We start from the raw sequence: 19,387 nt of genomic DNA, 5'->3' as shown, positions 1-19,387 counted from the left end.
AAATAGCATGAAGCTAAAAAAAGTGTAAAAAAAAATCCTTCGAAAAGTCATTTTAATTACCTCTTAAGGTATCTTAAATAATATTTTACACAAGTACAACTAGAAATAGAAGCCATTTCTATACAAATGTTGAAAGTTAAATTTAAACACCCAAAGCTTAAATATTAATATTTTGGTTCAGCGTCGTCTTGGTAACATTGATCATTTGTTGTACTGCCATTATGTATTTTAACTTACTTCAGCTATTTTAATATAAGAATTGTATTTTAAATGAAAAGCTATTTCGACACAGTAGAAGGACCTGAGGTCGTTGTGGCTTAGAAGTTGTAAGTAATATTATAGACTGTAGTGTTTGTGGATACAAATCCAACGATGACAAATATTAATTTATATTTAATATCGATTAATCGAATATGACGTTATTAATATTCAGTATGTGTAGTATTAAATGGGAAGTCACTTCTGTCCCCAATTTCCGCCAAACTCTGGAGGAAAGGCATTGAGAGGCGGAACTCTACGCCGTGGTTTGTCTCGTTACCAAAGCGAGGATATAAAAGTATTAAATATATGATTTCCTTAATCCACAACCTGTTCCCAGTCATATGCTTGTGCCCCTGCCCCACTTCTAGGGACATTCCTATATCATATCCAAGATTTATGAAAATGTGTGAAAGTGTGTGAAGTGAAAATTAAATATTTAAGATGTATGTAAAAAATTTATCTTTGTTATGTATTGCGGGAATCTAGTTGTATATAATTATAATGTTTACCGATTATAATATACTTCGCTTAGGATTAATATTTATATTTTAAAAAATATATATCCGTTCTACCTACTTCAATAAGAAAAAAAGTTCTTTAAAAGAAGTTCTTTTTGCTTACTATTTCTAAAAAAATATATATTTAAAACACAAATATCGTATTCGTATATACTGTACTGCAATGGCGTGTCCATATATTTATATTAACACGTTTAAAAGCAAAGTACAATTGAGAATAAAGCTATATTTATATTTTTAAAAGTGCCGACAGTAGCCACTTTGAAAGCTTAAGTTAGTTTAAGCGAAAGCCCCTGATGCCGCACTACTGCGCTAGTATAACCTGGTCAGTAATTCTTTGTTGTTCTTTAAACGTGCCAAAAGCCTCCATTTTATATAAAATAAATTATATAATGTTTTCTTAAATGGGTGTATAGTTTTTGGTTATAAATATTTTTTTATTTATGAAACAGGGTAGGCAATGGCAGCCTAGTGTTAAGTTTCTGACTTTCTCTCTGTTGAGTAATGGATCTCAACGCTGCGCTTTATCTTGATATCAGAGCGAAAAAATGAAAATATTAAATATTTCAATTTCCTCCAGTAGGAATCGAACCCACAACCTGTGGCGTTTTCAGTTACATACTTGTGCCTCTAGCGTCAATGTAATTTTTTGAATAGGAAAAACGTAATATTGTGTAATTCTTATTATTATTCTATGCCATGTAAAAACCTAGCTGTAATTAGAGAATCTTTAAAGACACCAAAATCAATATTTATATTAATTTTAAAAGTATATTCTATTACTAAAACTAATGGATAATGGAAAACACATTTAGAACCACCATCTTCGTTGGCTTAACACAACTTTGGTTACATCCGCTTCTCATTAGGTAGCGACGATATCATAAAATATTTATAATCACTTAGAGAATATATGCATATTTTATTAATTTCTGTTTTACATACATCGTAAAACAATGCATATTGAATATTCTTAATTTTCGTTTTTTTCGCTTGGGTAACGAGGCAAAGCTCGACGTTAAGCTCCGCTACTCAACACCCAATGCCAATCTTATATTTCGCGGAAATTGGGCGACGGAAATGTCTGATATTAAGGAAGTATCTTAACACTAGGTTCCCACGTTCCCTTTGCCTATCCTGCTATAAGGTGGATGTAACGTGAAGCTTAAAAAAATTTTCAAAGTGGGCGGGCAGAATAAGGAAAAAAGAGTGACTTAAGTTTTTAGTTGAACGGGAAAAGCGAGAATTTGATGAAAAAAAGCATTTTGTATATTCCTAAATAAATAACAGTGTAACTAAGCGAGTAACCTCAAAGGAAGGTCTCATATGGAGATGTAATTATAGAGCTCGAGAGGATTTTGCTTACAATGTGTGGCAAATGAATCTAATATACATACATATATGCAGATATCTTGTTTCTATGACAAAGTTAGATAAACCGGTACAATCAATCTATCTTTTTCTTTCTTTTACATACAGCTATGTAATTATTATCGTGATAATATTTTAGAATAACTTACAAAACTTTATTAAAATAAAAATAATAATTACAAAAACACGATTTTATGAAAAAAATATTATATATATGTCCTTTTTTTAAAATATAGGAGAGAACAGAGTGTCTTAACACTAAGCATTCTCTGACAACGAGACAATAAGAGTACACATGCAATGACATTACATAAATCTACAAAAAGAAGTAATGTTTTGCAATAATTTAAAAGTCAAAAAACAATTCCATAATTCCTCCACGAAATGAGAGACGTAAAAATTGTTTTACACAGCGTTCGTACGTTAATGACGGCATTACAGAGTTAAGCTGTGAGACGCGAAGTGATATTTTTGTCATACGATTTCCGTATTTTTGTTTCGTTTTTAAATTATTTTATGTTGTAAATTTTTAATTATCTTTCTACGTTATAAATTATTTTATATGGATTATATAACCATACATGAAAGATACTCTATAATATGTTTAATTGACGTCGCCGTCTTGGTTCAGGGGCAGAAAGTGTGACTGTAAACGCAATAGGTTATTGGTTCGATTCTCAGTCGAGGAAATGAAATATTTAATATTTTCAAGCCTTCGCTCTGGGGTTTGCCAGTTAACACGCAATGCCTACAGAAAACGGTACCAGAGCAAAGTAAAGAAAATATTAATAAATAATAATTCATTCTCCTGAATGGGAATCGAACTCACAACTACTACAGTATTATTTATTAATTAATAACAATTAATATTTTCTATAATATATATTATAGTAATTGTAGTATAGTATCTTAAAAATTATAATATTTATATATAGAAAATAAATTCCTGCAAATATGGGAGGCTACACTGAACAGATATATAGCAATGTTGCTTAAAAGCGATTCGCAATGGAAAAGTTTTATGTTGCTTTGAGAATTTTACGAGAGACGTGTTGGGGTGAAACGTAAATAGAGAATATCTGTATCCTTACAGATTCAAAAAGACTTGCACTTGTAAATTTTATTCTAATTGGATACATTTTTAAAACAAATATTACCTGGATATTTGTTTTATATGAAATAAACGAGTTTTTTTGGTCCATATCATGGTATCCTGTGCATAGCAGTGTAGATAGGGGGAACTTTGGAACCCTACCCGCCCCTTTTAATAGAATTCTGGAGGCATTGGGTGTTGAATGGCGGAACTAAACGCCGCATATGAATACCGATGCACATTAGTCTAACATTTTTTTTAGATACATTTGTTGTAACTACACTGTCAACTTTAATGTTTTGTTTACCTTTTTTTTTTATTTGTGAATCAGTGATAAATTATATAATATGTATTTTACATACAATTAATTTAATTTGACTATTTTTAGAATTTCATATATTTGCTTATCTATACCAAATAATAGCAATATTAACAAAAAATTGTCAAAAAATAGAAATTCAAAATACGTTTGCTAAGTGCACTTAAAAAGTTCAGTAAGTTAAGCTCTTTTGTTCCTTCACAGCTTAAAGTGTAAGAAAGGAAATTAACAAAAAAATTTTACTGCTTAAATAGTTTTAAGTTCGCTACTCTTATTTCTAGAACGAGTATAGCTTTTGGTTGTTTAATATTTCGCTTTTGTATTTAAAAAGCGAAAAAAAAAATATTTAGGTAAATAATAATAAATAAATATACCCGTATATGATTACACTGGCTCTCTCGTAGTAATTTTTCTCAAAAACTTATGAAGTATTAAGCTGGAATTAATATGTAATATCCAACTTTGGCCTATGTCCAGCAGTGGACGAGGACAGGCTGATGATGATGATGATGATGATGATGATGATGATCCAACTTTACATTGCCTGGAAACACAATAAAGCAAACTTTTAAGTCGACCAAAACAACATTTTGGTTTTTTCCGTATATTGTATGTAATTTGCATAATCAATAGTAGTTTTAAATAAATTATATATTTTTTAAAACTCTAATAACAACTAATTCTATTCTTGAACAGGTACATATTCCTGGCGATATATACGGCAGAGATGATAATAAAGTGCATAGCGAAAGGCTTCATTTTAAATAAGTACACTTACTTAAGAAACCCTTGGAACTGGCTGGACTTCGTGGTGATCACGTCGGGCTACGCTACCATAGGAATGGAGGTCGGCAACTTGGCTGGCTTGAGGACGTTCAGAGTGCTGAGGGCTTTGAAAACTGTTTCAATTATGCCAGGTAAATTAAATTCATTATCATTAACATAATATTAATAAATAAGGGTCGACGTGGCGCAGGAACTATAACACATCGGTTGTGGGTTCGATCCACACTCAAGGCAAAAGTCCGGCGTTAAGTTCCGCCACTCAACATGCAATGCCTCGAAAAAATTGGCACACTCCAAAACAGACAGAGGGAACCTAGTACTAAGAGACTCCGTCTTAATACTAAGTTCCCTCTGATCTCTTCAAGAGGTTCTCATAGATTCTTATGCTTAAATTGTATCTATCAATATATCAAAGGAGCTCTACCTATAGGCCCTTTATAAAATAATTGGCAAGAGATTGATGGTTGGATTCTGGTCCCCTTGAAAGGGGAAACATTTTTTGTGAAGAGGTACCTAGTGTCGTTCTTTGCTTTTGTAAAAATACCCACATCTCAAATTTTTATTTATCTTTTGAGGCCATCATGGTACAACGGCATAGTGTTTAACAGTAAACGGTAAATTTTTGTTTAAAAAGACAATACGCGGTCTTGAGTTTCGCCACTCAACATGCTATGTTACGATAACTGGACCTAAATAGCGAAGTAGCTTCTTAGAAGTAGGTTCCCATTGTCTACGCTGTGATATGTGGAGTAGAGTGAGAAGCTAAAAAATATATCTTTGTCTATATTTTTTTTATTTCTAGAGATCTTCTCATATCGTGATTTAAACTAATAGGATCAGCAATTTAAACATTTCAATTGAGATTCCTTTACATGTAGTTAAAAGCTTACATAAAAATGTTCATTGCTATACATAAAAATAATATAACAGAAAAATTTAAATAAAAGTCACTGAACATATTCAAAAAGGTTCGTTACAAAGCGGAATTTCACTATAAATAAAATAAAAGTCCCATTTTAAAGCACTTCCTACTGCAGGTTTGATTTCCGCTCACGACAAACACTTGTGGAAGTGACGATATTACTTCCGAGCTAACTCGAATAACTCTTTTATGCATATTTTTAGTTTACACAATTGCATTTAAATGATATGCCTTTTAAGCCTTTCTTATCCTTTCTTTTTTCTTTTTTTTTTTCATTTTTTTTTTCTTTTTCGAGGCCAGTCGTAACGCAGGGAGAAATCGACTGGTTGTGGGTTCGGTCCCCGCTCGAGGAGATGAAATATTTATTTAAATTTATATTTCCATTTCTTCGCTCTGGTGTCGAGGCAATACGCGGCTTGGAATTCTGCCACTCAATACGCCATTCCTTGGAATGTGGGGAACGGAGTGGGATACAAGGTTCCCTCTGCCTACCATGCTGTGTGCGGGATACATCGTGAATTTGAGAAAAAAATGCTTTAAATAACTTTAAACAGGTACTTTTCTACTTCAGTTTCATACCTTCTCTGGATCTCGATATACGGATGTAGTCTTGACATACGGACAACGATCCTATAAGGGTTCCGTTTTGTCCTTTTGAGGTACGGTACCCTAAAAAACAAACCTCATGTAATTCTATTAACCAAAAACTATTAAAGCGTGTAAATAGTTTACGTGCTATTTTCTATAATTGATATTTTCATGACTATAGAAAATGAAGGTCTAAACGTATTTCGGATATTAATTAAAAAATCCCATTTGTACCACCATTACTCGCGCATTAACCTTTAATTGTAATTTTCCCCGAATCACCCTAAACTAATACTTTATTAACTTTCGCCATACAAATTATACGGAACATAGGTTCTAAGTTTTGTGACAGGAAATTGTTTTAATTGAAAGACTGCATATAAACTTTTATGATGATTTAGTTTTACTTGAAAACCGTATAAACAACTATGCTAAATCTTTTTTGAAAAAGAATAGGAATTTTAAGGTGTTGACATCATGAAATAAACATACTCTTGTCTTAATTAAACTTTGTATAATGAACTTAAATTTTAAATGAAATTATCATAAAACATACATTTATTCCCACTTAAGTGAGTAGCTGATAAAACAATAAAAACAACAAAAAAATAAGAAACTGCAACAGTAAGGAGACGGAAAATTGAATAAAAACAAAAATGTCGTTCGAGTCACAACATTGAAACAGACTGAAGCATTCCTGTCACCGGCTTTCATTCCTCAAATAGCTTTACAGTCTGTCTATTTTAAGGCTTGGTCGACGGGTGAAAAATAGCACCGTATTTTCCAGGTATTCCAGTACTTGTGCAAGATTCTCTGCTTTTGATGTCAGTATCCTTTTCTCATATTATTTCCTTTGTTGGTCGGATATCTTTCTAGCCCGTGAACCGCGGGAAGTTTTCAATGTGAAATTTCCAAATATATTTATTGTATGTAATGAAATTTTGTACGTAGTAGTTTGTTGTTGTTGTATTATGAAATTGAATTTAAGATATATATTGTACTAGTGGACCCGGACGCGGCTACGCCTGCTTCAACTATAAGAATATTTATTAAATATATTCATGAAATTATTTTCAATTCTCAATAGAATTAGTAAGATAATATAAGCTCAAATAATCAAAAAGAATAATAAGTAGATACACATTATTAGAAAAAATTATCTGAGTTATTGAAATGAACTAACAAAAGGATTAAGAGTAACTAAAGGATAGGTATTCTAAATATTAGAAAAAGTACCTAAAGTTTTCCGTGCGTGCGTACATAGATATTGACTCTACGAAATAACTAAACATTTCTCTCTATTAAGTAGGATAATTTTAGCGGGCAATATCAAATAAAATAAGAAGCGAATCAAAGTGTATTTTAAATTAATTATAAACAACAAATAAAGTTCGAAAATGAATGAAAATTTATAAAACCGTCAACGTCATCTGCCCGTTCGCGTCGGTCATACTGTGCCGCCCGCTAGGTGGCTAGGTCATTTGGAATCAGTGACATCTCCTTAATTATTTATTAGTATGTTATACAGTAAATTATAATTTCAATCTAGATAAAATGCTAAAAGTGACTATTATATTTATTTTCATAAGAATGAATATCAAAACGTCGCGGTAGCGGTCGCGTAGCAACGACGGTTGTTATTAAAATGGCAGAATAAATTGCATGTCAAATTAGAATGTACTTTAAAATATATTAGTATATATGTGTAATGTAATGTTATATAGCCTATAGCACTTCTGAAGAATGCAGCTTTCATATAAAACAAAAACAATGAAAATCGGACCAGTAGATCCAGAGATCTTAGCGTTCAAACAAACAAACAAACAAACAAACAAACAAACAAACAAACAAACAAACAAACAAACAAACAAACAAACAAACAAACAAACAAACAAACAAACAAACAAACAAACAAACAAACAAACAAACAAACAAACAAACAAACAAACAAACTCTTCCGCTTTATTATATTAGTATAGATTGGATTTGGAAAATATGGCCGTAAATTTTAAGTAAAACTTAGTATTTCTATATAATAGTTTGTATTAATACAAATACTTACTACAAGTAAATATTGATACCAATTTAAATAACTTTGACCGTTCTTAGATTATTTTTCTCATAGAGACGTCGCTTCGTGAAGTCTTAGTCAAGTTGTAATTAAATGAAAATTTGAGATGCGAAGTATAAATTAGAACAGAATTCTTAATAAAAAAAGAATACCGATTAAATAAATCGAGACCTTGGGTTTTCCTAGCCCTCTATGCTTGTATAATGGGCGCAAAATCTTTGATATTTTGAAGTGATATACATATAAGAGAGTTCTTTTTGCCGACTCACTACGTCACTATTTCTATATATTAAGATATAAAAGATAAAAGGAAATATTCCTTTCAACCAAATATAACAATCATAATTCAATAATTTTCCCATCTAAATAATACTGATACAAAAAACAGGGTTTCGTTAAACAAAATTTATCGTAAAAAACTTTAAAGTAATTGAAATATCCCTAATACCTGTTAAATCTGTGTAAGCCTTCCAATCTCGTTACGTTAACGGTAACTGAGTGGCTCTATGAATGAAATTAGTAAGCAACGGCGAGAGTTGTTTATTACATTTAAACGAGGCTCTGCCCATTTGTCCACTTCGTATTGACGTTAGGGACTCGGCCATAGTTATCTAATTTGTAAGTCAATTTAGGTTTTCCCGACCCCGGCCATTTCGACTTGTTTAATATTTAACAAGCAAGTAAAGCGAAGGAAATAATTCTGAGGGATCGAAATGTAAATTATACTGTGTAATCTGTAACTAGTGCTTCAAAATAAAATATTGTTTATATAGAAATTAATAATTTAAAAAATGGCGTAGTACGTTAGTAATTAAATTTGATTTAAATAACAGTAAATAATGGGAAAATAATAATAATACACCATTTACAGAAAATAATAATTAATATTCTTATTAGAGCATATAACGCGAAACGTAATTAGAGCAAAATCTATCTGTATATTTATTTTAATCTGTGGTCGAGCGCTTTGGCGGTAAATTTAAAACTATTGTGTCAAGTAATCATTTTAATTATTTTAACTTTACGTATTATCGTATCATTTATTTTGTATCTCATATATTATTTATATTTATCTCCATAAATTCTTTCCAGGTCTTAAAACCATCATCAATGCATTGCTTCACTCCTTCAAGCAGCTGGCGGAAGTAATGACGTTGACGATCTTTTGCCTCATGGTGTTCGCGTTGTTCGCGCTGCAAGTGTACATGGGGGAGTTGCGGAATAAATGCGTGGAAAACCTCGTTGTGGTGCCTGGAGAGAACTTTACTGATGAACTGTGGATGAAGTAAGGGATATATATATATATATATTTTAAAGACATTATAATGTATGTGTAATATATTTAAGTTTTAAAGACATTACAATGTATCTGTAATATATTTAAGTTTTAAAGACATTATAATGTATCTGTAATATATATAATTTCAAAATGAAAATTTAGATTTTATGCGAATTTGCACTGTCAAAACTTGGAACTTACCTACTAAATGTGTTATCATCGTGTATTATAAAATTGTAAATTGTAAAAATTGTAAAGTAATTTTAATTATTTCCCTTACTCTGGTAACAAAACAAAGCACAGCATTAAAAACAGAGTGTCTTAACACTTGGTTTCCACACAGCTATATGCAAGATACAGCGTAAAACTAAAGAAAAAACTAAAAACATGCTGTCACCACAGATGGATAAGCAACTCATCACATTGGATGGTGGACGATGAAGAAGTGCCTATAATCTGCGGCAACCTGACCGGTGCGAGGCACTGCCCGCCGCAGTTCACGTGCCTGTGCATAGGACCCAACCCCAACCACGGGTACACCAACTTCGATAACTTCCTGTGGTCTATGCTGACTACCTTCCAGCTCATTACCTTGGACTATTGGGAGAATGTTTATAATATGGTGAGTTGGTCTTTTTTTCTTAAATATATCTGTATAGGTATAAGTAAATCCTCAAATAAAAATGTTTTTTTTTTATTTTTAGATTATTTATTTCATTCACATATCTTTCGTTTACATAATATCACATATTGAATAAATAAAGTTAAGAAAACATTTATCTTATACGACACATAGAATTTATGCTTGGAGCGCACCAGCCACCTTTATGGTAAACCATAAATGCCACAGCCACGTTAAAATGTAGACATTAAAATATTCTTGTTACGAGCAGTTTTTAAGAATAAACTCAAAAAGTGTTTTATTCTAATTTTACAATTACTCTTTAGTACATTTTACTTGGTCCGCTTAAATTAATTTATATATTACTAATGGACCCGAAAGCGGCTACACCCGCTTTAACTATACGAATATTTATTAAATACAGGCGTAACTTGCATGCCCTCACTCTTCTTTATAGCATCCTTTTCAATCCTGTTACACCATCCTACCTCAAGGAGCGTTTTAAGTTCCTGGGGTCAGACACCTTTCATTCCCAAAACCTCCGTTCCCACCTTAACCATATCCTCGAAATTCCTCTATGCCACACGAAATGCTATAGTGACTCTTTTACGGTTAAAACAGTAAAGCTATGGAATAAGTTGCCGCTGGAAGTAAGACGGTCCCAGTCAATTGGGATTTTTAAACGACGTCTTAAACTTTACTATCTCCAACTCAATTCATAAAACGACAATATTATAATTATATATGTATTTATCTTTAATTGTTGTATGTATGTATATATGTATGTATGTAGGCATTTGTGAAGATATGTATGTATATATCTACATATATACATACATATCTTCACAAATGCCTACATATGTATGTATAAATGTATGTATTAAACTATTTTGTGTTCTCTGAATATTGGTTTTTATATATTTTATGTACTTTTTGCACCTTTCTGCCTTCTTTTCTAAATTTAATCCTTCCGTTTTTTCTTTGGTTGCCTGTAAGAAATCGCTTGTGATAAGGCCGCCATTGCACACTTGTTAATCGTGTTTCTAATGATTTGAATTTTTTTTTCTCTTCTTATTTGTGCAATAAAGTATTATTTTATTATTATTATCTATATATATAAAATCGAAAGGTCACTCACTCATCACGAAATCTCAGAAACTACATGTGCTAGGAATCTCAAATTTGGCATAGGAGTTACTTATAGGACGTAGGTGCTCGCTAAGACGGGCATTTGCAATATTCGACTTCTAAGGGGTTGTTTTTGGGGTCGAAAGTTTGTATGAAACTTTGTTACTACAAATGATAGGAGTCTCAAATTTTGCATAGACGTCACTAGGACGTAGTCATGGAGACAGAAATTAATAATAACATAGTTGACGCGGATGAAACCGCGAGCGGGCCGCTAGTTATTATATATTTATGAAATTATTTTCAGTTTTCGATAGAGAGATGCGTTAAGCAAGTTCATTTGGGTGACGTTTTCTAACAACAAACTTTGCAAATCGTGGCTTACCAACGGTCGCATAGCGACGGTTGTTTTTAACATGTCAGAATAAATTGCATGTCAAATTAATAAGTATTTTAATATATTGGTATATATCATTAGTATTACTATAGATAATATGAGAAAAAAAAGTATCCTATGTTCATCCTGAGATCCTCAAGTATCTCTATGTGAGTATTTTATCACAATTAAATTAGCGGCCCTGATTGCGTAAAAGACAGACAGACAGACAGACAGAGTTACTTTCGAATTTATAATATTACATAAATTTCATCAATTAAATCTATTTTTATGTTTCATTCAGTAGTTTTTGCGTGAAAATCAAACAAACATCCATTTTCACAAACTTTCACATTTATAATTTATTTATACCAGGTACATACGAAACTTACTTTCATTATTAATATACTTAAACAAGATAAAACCACCCCTGTTGACTTAGGCGCTACTTTGAATAAGATAAAACTAATATCTATGTACACTTGGTACCTTCAGGGTATCTTCAATCCATCTTACAAGGTACCCTACCATAATAATACCTTGTAACTGCCCCCCTTGAGCCCTCGGTAAATTAATTAAAGCTGTTGGTAATAGGGTCTTTACTCTTGTATTAGGTATACATACAAAATTATATGTATGTATAAAAGCTGAGTCAATATAGCCTTTGAGAATAAAATCTACGATGTTATTGGATTTTTTGGAAATATATTAATTATCAGAGACCAGTGGAATAGGCGTGTGCCTGTCGACGAGACAGGTTGTGGTTCAATTCCCACTTGCAGAAATGACATATTTAATATTTTTATTTCTTCGCTCTGGTGTCTAATCTCACTCTGGCTACCCTGCTACATGCGGAATAGAACGTGAAGCTGAGAGAGATAGTGATTATTCACATTAAATAAAAAACCATACTAAGCTATTTTCACGTGCTCAATCGAAAAAGAATTATAAAAGTAGACAAAGACAGAGGTAAAAGTTAGTAACAATATAAATTAACCACTATACTATAGAGTAATGACTATTAAACTATGTAAGTTTATATGACTTGCACAGTGTATATGTCACTATAAACTATCATTATTATTGAGAGGCTAACTACAGTTATCCTATCCTATTTAATCTGGTTTACAATATGCTTAAGATGTTTACAATCCATTAGGTAAATACGAGCTATTACCACAGTTTATGCCAGAATATAATATAAATAAGGAAATAATGACACTTAAATGTAAGTTAAATAGAAGGATTTTGTTGTACACTTCACGCAGTATCACGCATATAGCAGGTTTGATAAAGGAAACCCAGTTTTTCATGTAATTTTCAAAAGGTTTTGTGTTGAACGGATCTTAATATCAAGCTTTGCCTTGTCTCCACCGACTCCACCGAGTTATAATTGAAAGTATCGCTTAAAGTCAGACACTGAGCTGCTGTGCAACAACGACCTTAAGAAAGTCTCAACGGTAGAGAGAGATTAGAGAAAAATCACTTCGCATTCTACTTCCTAATTGCTTTAGAGTAAAAGAATTTTAATTAATCGGACCCGGAAACTGAAAATATTTTTAAATGTAAACATTTCTTAGATTTTGGGGTGGGATTCATTTCTTAGATTGGGGCCGTCGTGGCGTAGCAGCACAAGGGTGTGACTGTAACGCGACGGTTGTCGGTTCGATCCACACTCGAGGAAGTGAAATATTTATTAAAGTTTATATTTCCATTTCTTCGCTCTGGTGTCGAGGCAAAGCGCGGCGTTGAGTTCTGCCACTCAACACGCAATGCCTCCAGAATTTGACGGAAAGTGGGGAACGGAGAGACTTAACACTAGGTTCCCTCTGCTGTCCCTGCTGTATGCGGGATTCAGCGTGAAGCTGATTTATTCATTTATTTTTACTGAAAAGTTGAAACTTGACTCACCTGAACCCACAATATCAAGCTGAATAAACTCAGTTTCATTTCTCTTCATTTATTCTTGGTATTACTTTAGTTGTTCTACGATTTTTTTGGTCTATGGTGGCGCAGTGAACTAGTATCTGAATGGAAATGGGGTGATTGTGGATTCAATCTAGTACAAAGTTAAAAATTGTTTTTTTTTTTCTATATTTTTTTATTAATAGTGTAAAATATGATGTTTTCAACATGTATGCTTATTATATTTCTTATAGAAGCACCTCTCAAAATCAACTTTAGCTCACAATCCACAAGTCATTAAATTTCTTCTTAATTATTTAACGAACTTCAATTAGGTTCCCACAAACCGAATATCAAAAGATAAAATATATTTCAGAGTGACACTCGACGTGGACGTCATTACTGTGGAAATATTTTTTGTCGATCTTTTTCGTGGAATGGTTACGTTTCCAAGTTAATGAAGTATTCTCGTCTTTACAACTCGAAAGAATATTACGTTATTTTCTAAATAAAGCATTTATTTATATTTTCTCTATTAACAATTTTATATTTAATAGGTAAAGGCTTAAAATGTAAGCGAATAAAGACTCTTATATAAAACGAGTGAAAAAATAAGTGATAAATTACGGGATACAGCGTGATGCTGATTTTTTTTTTTCTTAATAAAAATACTGCAGTTGCACTAAAACTACTATTTACAATGGCTAGAAAAGTACATTTCTTAGTAACGCTAATTGTAAAGTAATTTAATTAAATAAAGCTTATTTTCTCGTTAAGTTAAACTTTCGCCCGCACTTAGCTCGCTCACTTCTATGTGTTTTAATTGCTTAGGAGTTAAGTACCTCGAGTGCTAATTATTATTTGTTTATATGGACTTTGAGATAATTAATATAACGAGGTTTTTCCCGCCATAATAAAACGACACGTGTCTAAAAATTTGGTTGTAAATTCCAATTCTACTGAAGAAAATGCTTATATTTGTTTTACATATGTCTCTATATCTTATTAATTCAATCTTAGAATTAAGTTTTGCCATCTAGTGTGTGCGGAGAATAGTGGGAATTAGCACTTAATGCCTCTTTCGCAGAGAGCGAAAAATTTACAATGTTAGAAAATGTAATTAAAAATATAAACCCACAAATCTTCAAATTTAATATAATAAATATTATTTTAGAATTTGAAGATATTTCATGCTTTATAATACTAACTTACTCGGTAAGTTAATGGTGGTGGAAATTGGGTTACGGAGGTGTCTTAATGGGAGCGGAGTGTCTAAACACTATGTTCCCTCTGCTAATATACGAGTATCTCGTATAGTTTAGGTTATGATTGACCTGGCCTTAGTATTTGCAATACGTAGAACATAAAAGCAACATCAAAATTACTTTGTGTGTACAAAATAGAAACAAATGTAGGTTAATTGGCACTGTTTATACAAGTTAGGAATACACGTAATCGTTCATAATTTCGATTTCATGTGGACGAAGCTTACATATTGTTTTTTTTATTTCTTTTTATCAGCTTCATGCTGTGTCCCGCACACATCAGGGTAGGCAGAGGGAACCTAGTGTTAAGGCACTCCGTTTCCCAATTTCCTACGAATTCTAAATCACATGTTAAGTGGCGAAACTCAACGCTGTACATTCCCTCGCCAACAGAGCGAAAATATGAAAATATTAAACATTTCATTTCCTCAACTCGGAATCGAACCCACAACCTGTCACATTTACAGTCATACCATATACCCCTGCACTACGACTGGCGCATCATATAATTTACACATACCCTCGTAATATATGATTAAGGCAACGCAAGTTATGAGGGGAGTCCAGGACTTGGCACCGATACAAAGCGCTAATGGCTCAAATGAGTTGATGCTGTTCAGGAAATATATTGTACCATTTAAACTTAACGCAGTGACTACCATCGTTTTTCCACATTCAGAATGTAGGGTTTTTTGAGTTAAATTGAAATTTATTTTTTTATTGATGTTATCACAGTACATGTTGAATATAATTATGTAGATTTAAACCTACTGTTTTTTAGCTTAACGCTATATTCCGTTAATTACAAGGTAGGCAGAGGGAACCTGCGACCCTAATGTTCGTTTGTGTAAAACACTCCGTTCCCCATTAAGAGAAGTGTCCCCCACATTCCGCCCAATTCTTGAGAATTAATTACGTTGCATGGCGGCATTTAATGATGTAATCTGCCTCATTACCAGAAAAAGAAAATAAAAAGAATATTTCTTTCCTCTGAAAGGCAATCGAACCCACGACCATTGGGTTAACAGTGCCTGTGCCCCTGCTTCACGTAAACATATACAAGAAAATTATATTAAAAATATCTTAAATTTTTATACCATAAATATTGAAGTCAAAAGCTGAATTTTTTAAGCAAATGATCGCTTTATATGCTAAGCCAATTAGACGATGCAATTAAAAATTGATCGGGGTAAATTTTGCTAGCTTAATCGGCGAATTACTTTAAAAAATGTTTGTTTAAATATATTTAACTAATTTTGAGGTTAAAAACCTTATATATAAACATGTTTGATATCGTATTTATATTTCTAATATTAATATTATAATTATCATCAATTAGCTAAACTTTAATGTATTTAAAAAATATATTGTACTAAAATACTTTATTAAAATAAATTCAACTATTCTGTTATTTCGTAAATCATGAAAAAATTATATATAATAATATTAATATTAGCTACATCATTGAATGATTTTACTAATAGAATATATTTATTGCAGGTCTTATCGTCTTGTGGGCCGATGTCAGTGTCTTTTTTCACCGTGGTTGTGTTCTTCGGATCCTTCTACCTCATCAACCTGATGCTTGCCGTCGTAGCGCTTAGCTACGAGGAAGAATCGCAAATTACGCAAGAGGTAAGCCTATTTTAATATAAAATAGCGAGGATGTCACAGTGAGAATGAAGAAGAACGGGCTCAGCTGGTTTGGACGCGTCGAACGAATGAGTGATGAAAGAATGGCAAAAAGATCTATGATGGAAAAGTGAGCGGTAAGAGAGGTAGGGGGCGACCTCGATTTACAAAGATACTGGAGGTCATATATGAAGCGGTTGATGACAGTGGACGAGGCGAAAGAGGTATGTAGCTCCGTTCTCTCTGACGGTTCACGCTTTATCCCTGAAATCGTGAATCATCCCATAAAGCGTGAAGCTATGTATGTATGTAATAGAGTCGTTGTGCCGCAACGGCAAAGCATCTAATAAGAGCAACGGTTGTGAGATGGATTCCACTCGAGGGAATTAATTATTTTCATTTCCCAAGCGAATAAATAAAAAATATATATTTCATTTACTCAAGTGGGAATCGAACCTACTCTACCAGTATAAAATACCTCACTTTAGTATCGATACACCTACAAAAACCAAGGTTTACTAGCTAAAATCGTTAACAATGAAATACTACAGTATAGGTTAGATACGTCACTGACGCAGGCACTATAACGACGTGCTACGTGCTGCGACTCAGCGAACACTAACGGGTGAATTCCCGCAACAAATTGCCTCACTCCTGACTCTCCTTTCCGTATCTGGTGGGATTTATGGTGCTATCAATTTTGCATTTTACTGACTTTATTTGTGAAATAAACTATTCTTATTATTGAGGTTTTAGGCGGAAGTGTCCTTTTTTGCAGTGAATCACTTTTTATGGTCGAAGATCAGTGTTAATACTCTCTAGTGAACTATGTTATTATTAATTTCTGTCTCCATGACTACGTCCTAGTGACGTCTATGCAATACTTGAGAGACTCCTAGCATTTATTGTAGTAACGAAGTTTCATACAAACTTTCGACCCCAAAAACAACCCCTTAGAAATCGAATATTGCAAACCTACGAGCACCTACGTCCTATAAATAATTCCTATGCAAAATTTGAGATTCCTAGCACATGTAGTTTCTGGGATTTCATGATGAGTGAGTGACCTTTCGATTTTATATATATAGATTAACGCGATTTAATATAACCTTTCCTTGATGAAATTAACAAAACATTCGAAACAGACGCTACTGAGATTAGCGTATTCAAATATACAAACTTTTCACTTTTACAATATTAAGTAAAAATGTGAGAAGCTAAGAATTATTTTTTTGACGGCGTAGTGTGAAAGCTATTAGCTCATACAAATGAATGGTTATGAGAGAGATCTCTCACTTCCAAGTTCTCTAAGGAGTCGCAAGTATAATGCAGTATGCGGTGGTTTGTAGAGCTCGTTTATCTTCAGTTAATCATATTCATATGTGTTGTGGTTCTGGCCACCTGCTGTAAACTTAATAGTTTGTGGGACTCAAGTTTCATAATACTACGTCTAAATATAGTTAGTTTATACTATATATACTGTATAGTTGAGGATACTCGAAACTCTAGAACTAAAAAACAAGAATATACGAAAATACAATTTAATTACTATGAATGCTATTGTATTATATAACACAGCATAATTTTGTAGTGGAACTACGGGTTCGATTCCCATTTAATCTTTTCTTTTAGTTTTTCTGGTACGTTGGCTAAAGAACGGTGTTAAGTGCTGACACTCAACACAGAAATATTTCGAAGAATTCAGCGGAAATTGAAGATTCACGATATCAATTATGGTGTTTTATATAATTGTAATTTAAAAATCAACTATATCAAATATATTTTATACCCGACTCCGAAGCCCAAAAAAAGGGCTATATTTACGATGAAAGCTTATGTATATAATATATCTAAATATTGCTATACAATATATCATGTTTTCTTATTAGGAAAGGAAGAAAGATCTCAACGAGCACCGTGACGATTCCACATTCAGTTTTGACCCCACATCCCTTGCGGTAAGGACGTTAGCAAGGGACTCCAAAAAGCGTATTGACGCCAGAAAAGGCTTACTACTCGCCTCGTATTCCAGAAAACGAACGAGAAGACGTAAAAGAGGGAAAAGCACTATACATCACACAAACACAGTTACTGTCACTGAAAGGTGAGTTTTTGTATGAACTCTTAGACTTACATATGAAAAATTTAATTAAAAAAATAATTCTTCACATTTTTGGTAAAAAGATTTTTCTAGGAATTGCGTGTTTAATGGCGGTTCTAATAATTATTCATTTCTGAGTGGGAATTGAACCCACATTCATCACATTACAGTCATGCTTGAGCCACTGCGCCGTGACGGCTTCAAACATTTTTATTTTTTAATTAAATAAAGTACATAATAAAAATATGTACATAAAAATACATTTTCCATTTCTATGGAGCCTTGGGGACAAGTAAAAAATAGACATTTTCCTTATAGATAGATACTTTACTATTATGTTTTACTCCACTATCGTACGATTCTATAAGAAAAAAATATATCAGTAAAAGCAAGTTATCTTTAAATAACCCATTGTCGCTATGATAAAGCCGAATCAAAATTTTAATGAAAATCAAACACTCAAAGCGCGGCGTTAAGTTCCGCCACCCTACACGAAATGCCTGAATTCTGCGGAAAACGGAGAACAAAAGTTTCGCAATGAGAATGGAGTGTCTTAATACTAGGTTCCCAGGTTCCCTCTGCCTATACTGCTATGTGCGATATACAGGGTGAAGCTATAAAAAGTTAAACTAATAACTTAAAACGTTGAAATTACCTTTTATCGCCATTTCGTTACCTCGACGCTCGAACAAATGAAATAAATATAGTTGGCACTTTGCCCTCCGGCGGTAGAAATAAAGACTAGACGGTGGACAGTCTATTTATGTTATAAAAGCTTTAACGGCAAGGAAGCCAAGAATTCAAGGTTCTTTTTAAAGAACTGGAAGACTTTTAAATCTGTTAATAAAAAACAATTTTGTTCGTTTTTCAGTATTTACGGTGCTACTATATTTATGTGATATTAGGTTATTTTAACCGAAGTTGTCACTAAGTCCTTACTGCATAAATATAATCACTGAATTTGCGTTATCTCTAGATGGACCTAAGTGACTAAATTCTCTTTGGACGATAACTTCGAGGTATAGAAAATTCAATGAGCCGATTCGGTTGTATAGAAAAAAATATTTATATAAATTTAATTATTTTATAAGTTAGTATTGTTATTTAACTATAAGTTATATTATTTCTTTACTTTTACCTTTTTTTCTTA

At 32.6% G+C, this 19,387-nt stretch overlaps 1 protein-coding gene across 4 annotated transcripts in view; it reads left to right on the top strand.

Moving 5' to 3' along the window:
• Nucleotides 1-19,387, top strand: part of LOC146531953 (sodium channel protein 60E-like) — a 134,186-nt gene that overhangs the window by 87,003 nt on the left and 27,796 nt on the right. For all 4 annotated transcript variants that reach the window (XM_085197145.1, XM_085197146.1, XM_085197147.1 and 1 more), the window contains exons 4-8: nt 4,259-4,479; nt 9,022-9,214; nt 9,611-9,830; nt 16,005-16,139; nt 18,026-18,240. In XM_085197145.1, the coding sequence (XP_085053271.1) occupies nt 4,259-4,479; nt 9,022-9,214; nt 9,611-9,830; nt 16,005-16,139; nt 18,026-18,240 (984 nt within the window). The remainder of the gene's footprint in view (nt 1-4,258; nt 4,480-9,021; nt 9,215-9,610; nt 9,831-16,004; nt 16,140-18,025; nt 18,241-19,387) is intronic.

Source organism: Heliconius melpomene, chromosome 14 (assembly GCF_056956725.1).
Source record: "Heliconius melpomene rosina isolate 202511_hmr_F chromosome 14, ASM5695672v1, whole genome shotgun sequence".
In the NCBI taxonomy this organism is placed as follows: Eukaryota; Metazoa; Arthropoda; class Insecta; order Lepidoptera; family Nymphalidae; genus Heliconius; species Heliconius melpomene.
Note: the sequence above shows the minus strand (reverse complement) of the source record. Positions and strands in the feature narration are given on the sequence as shown.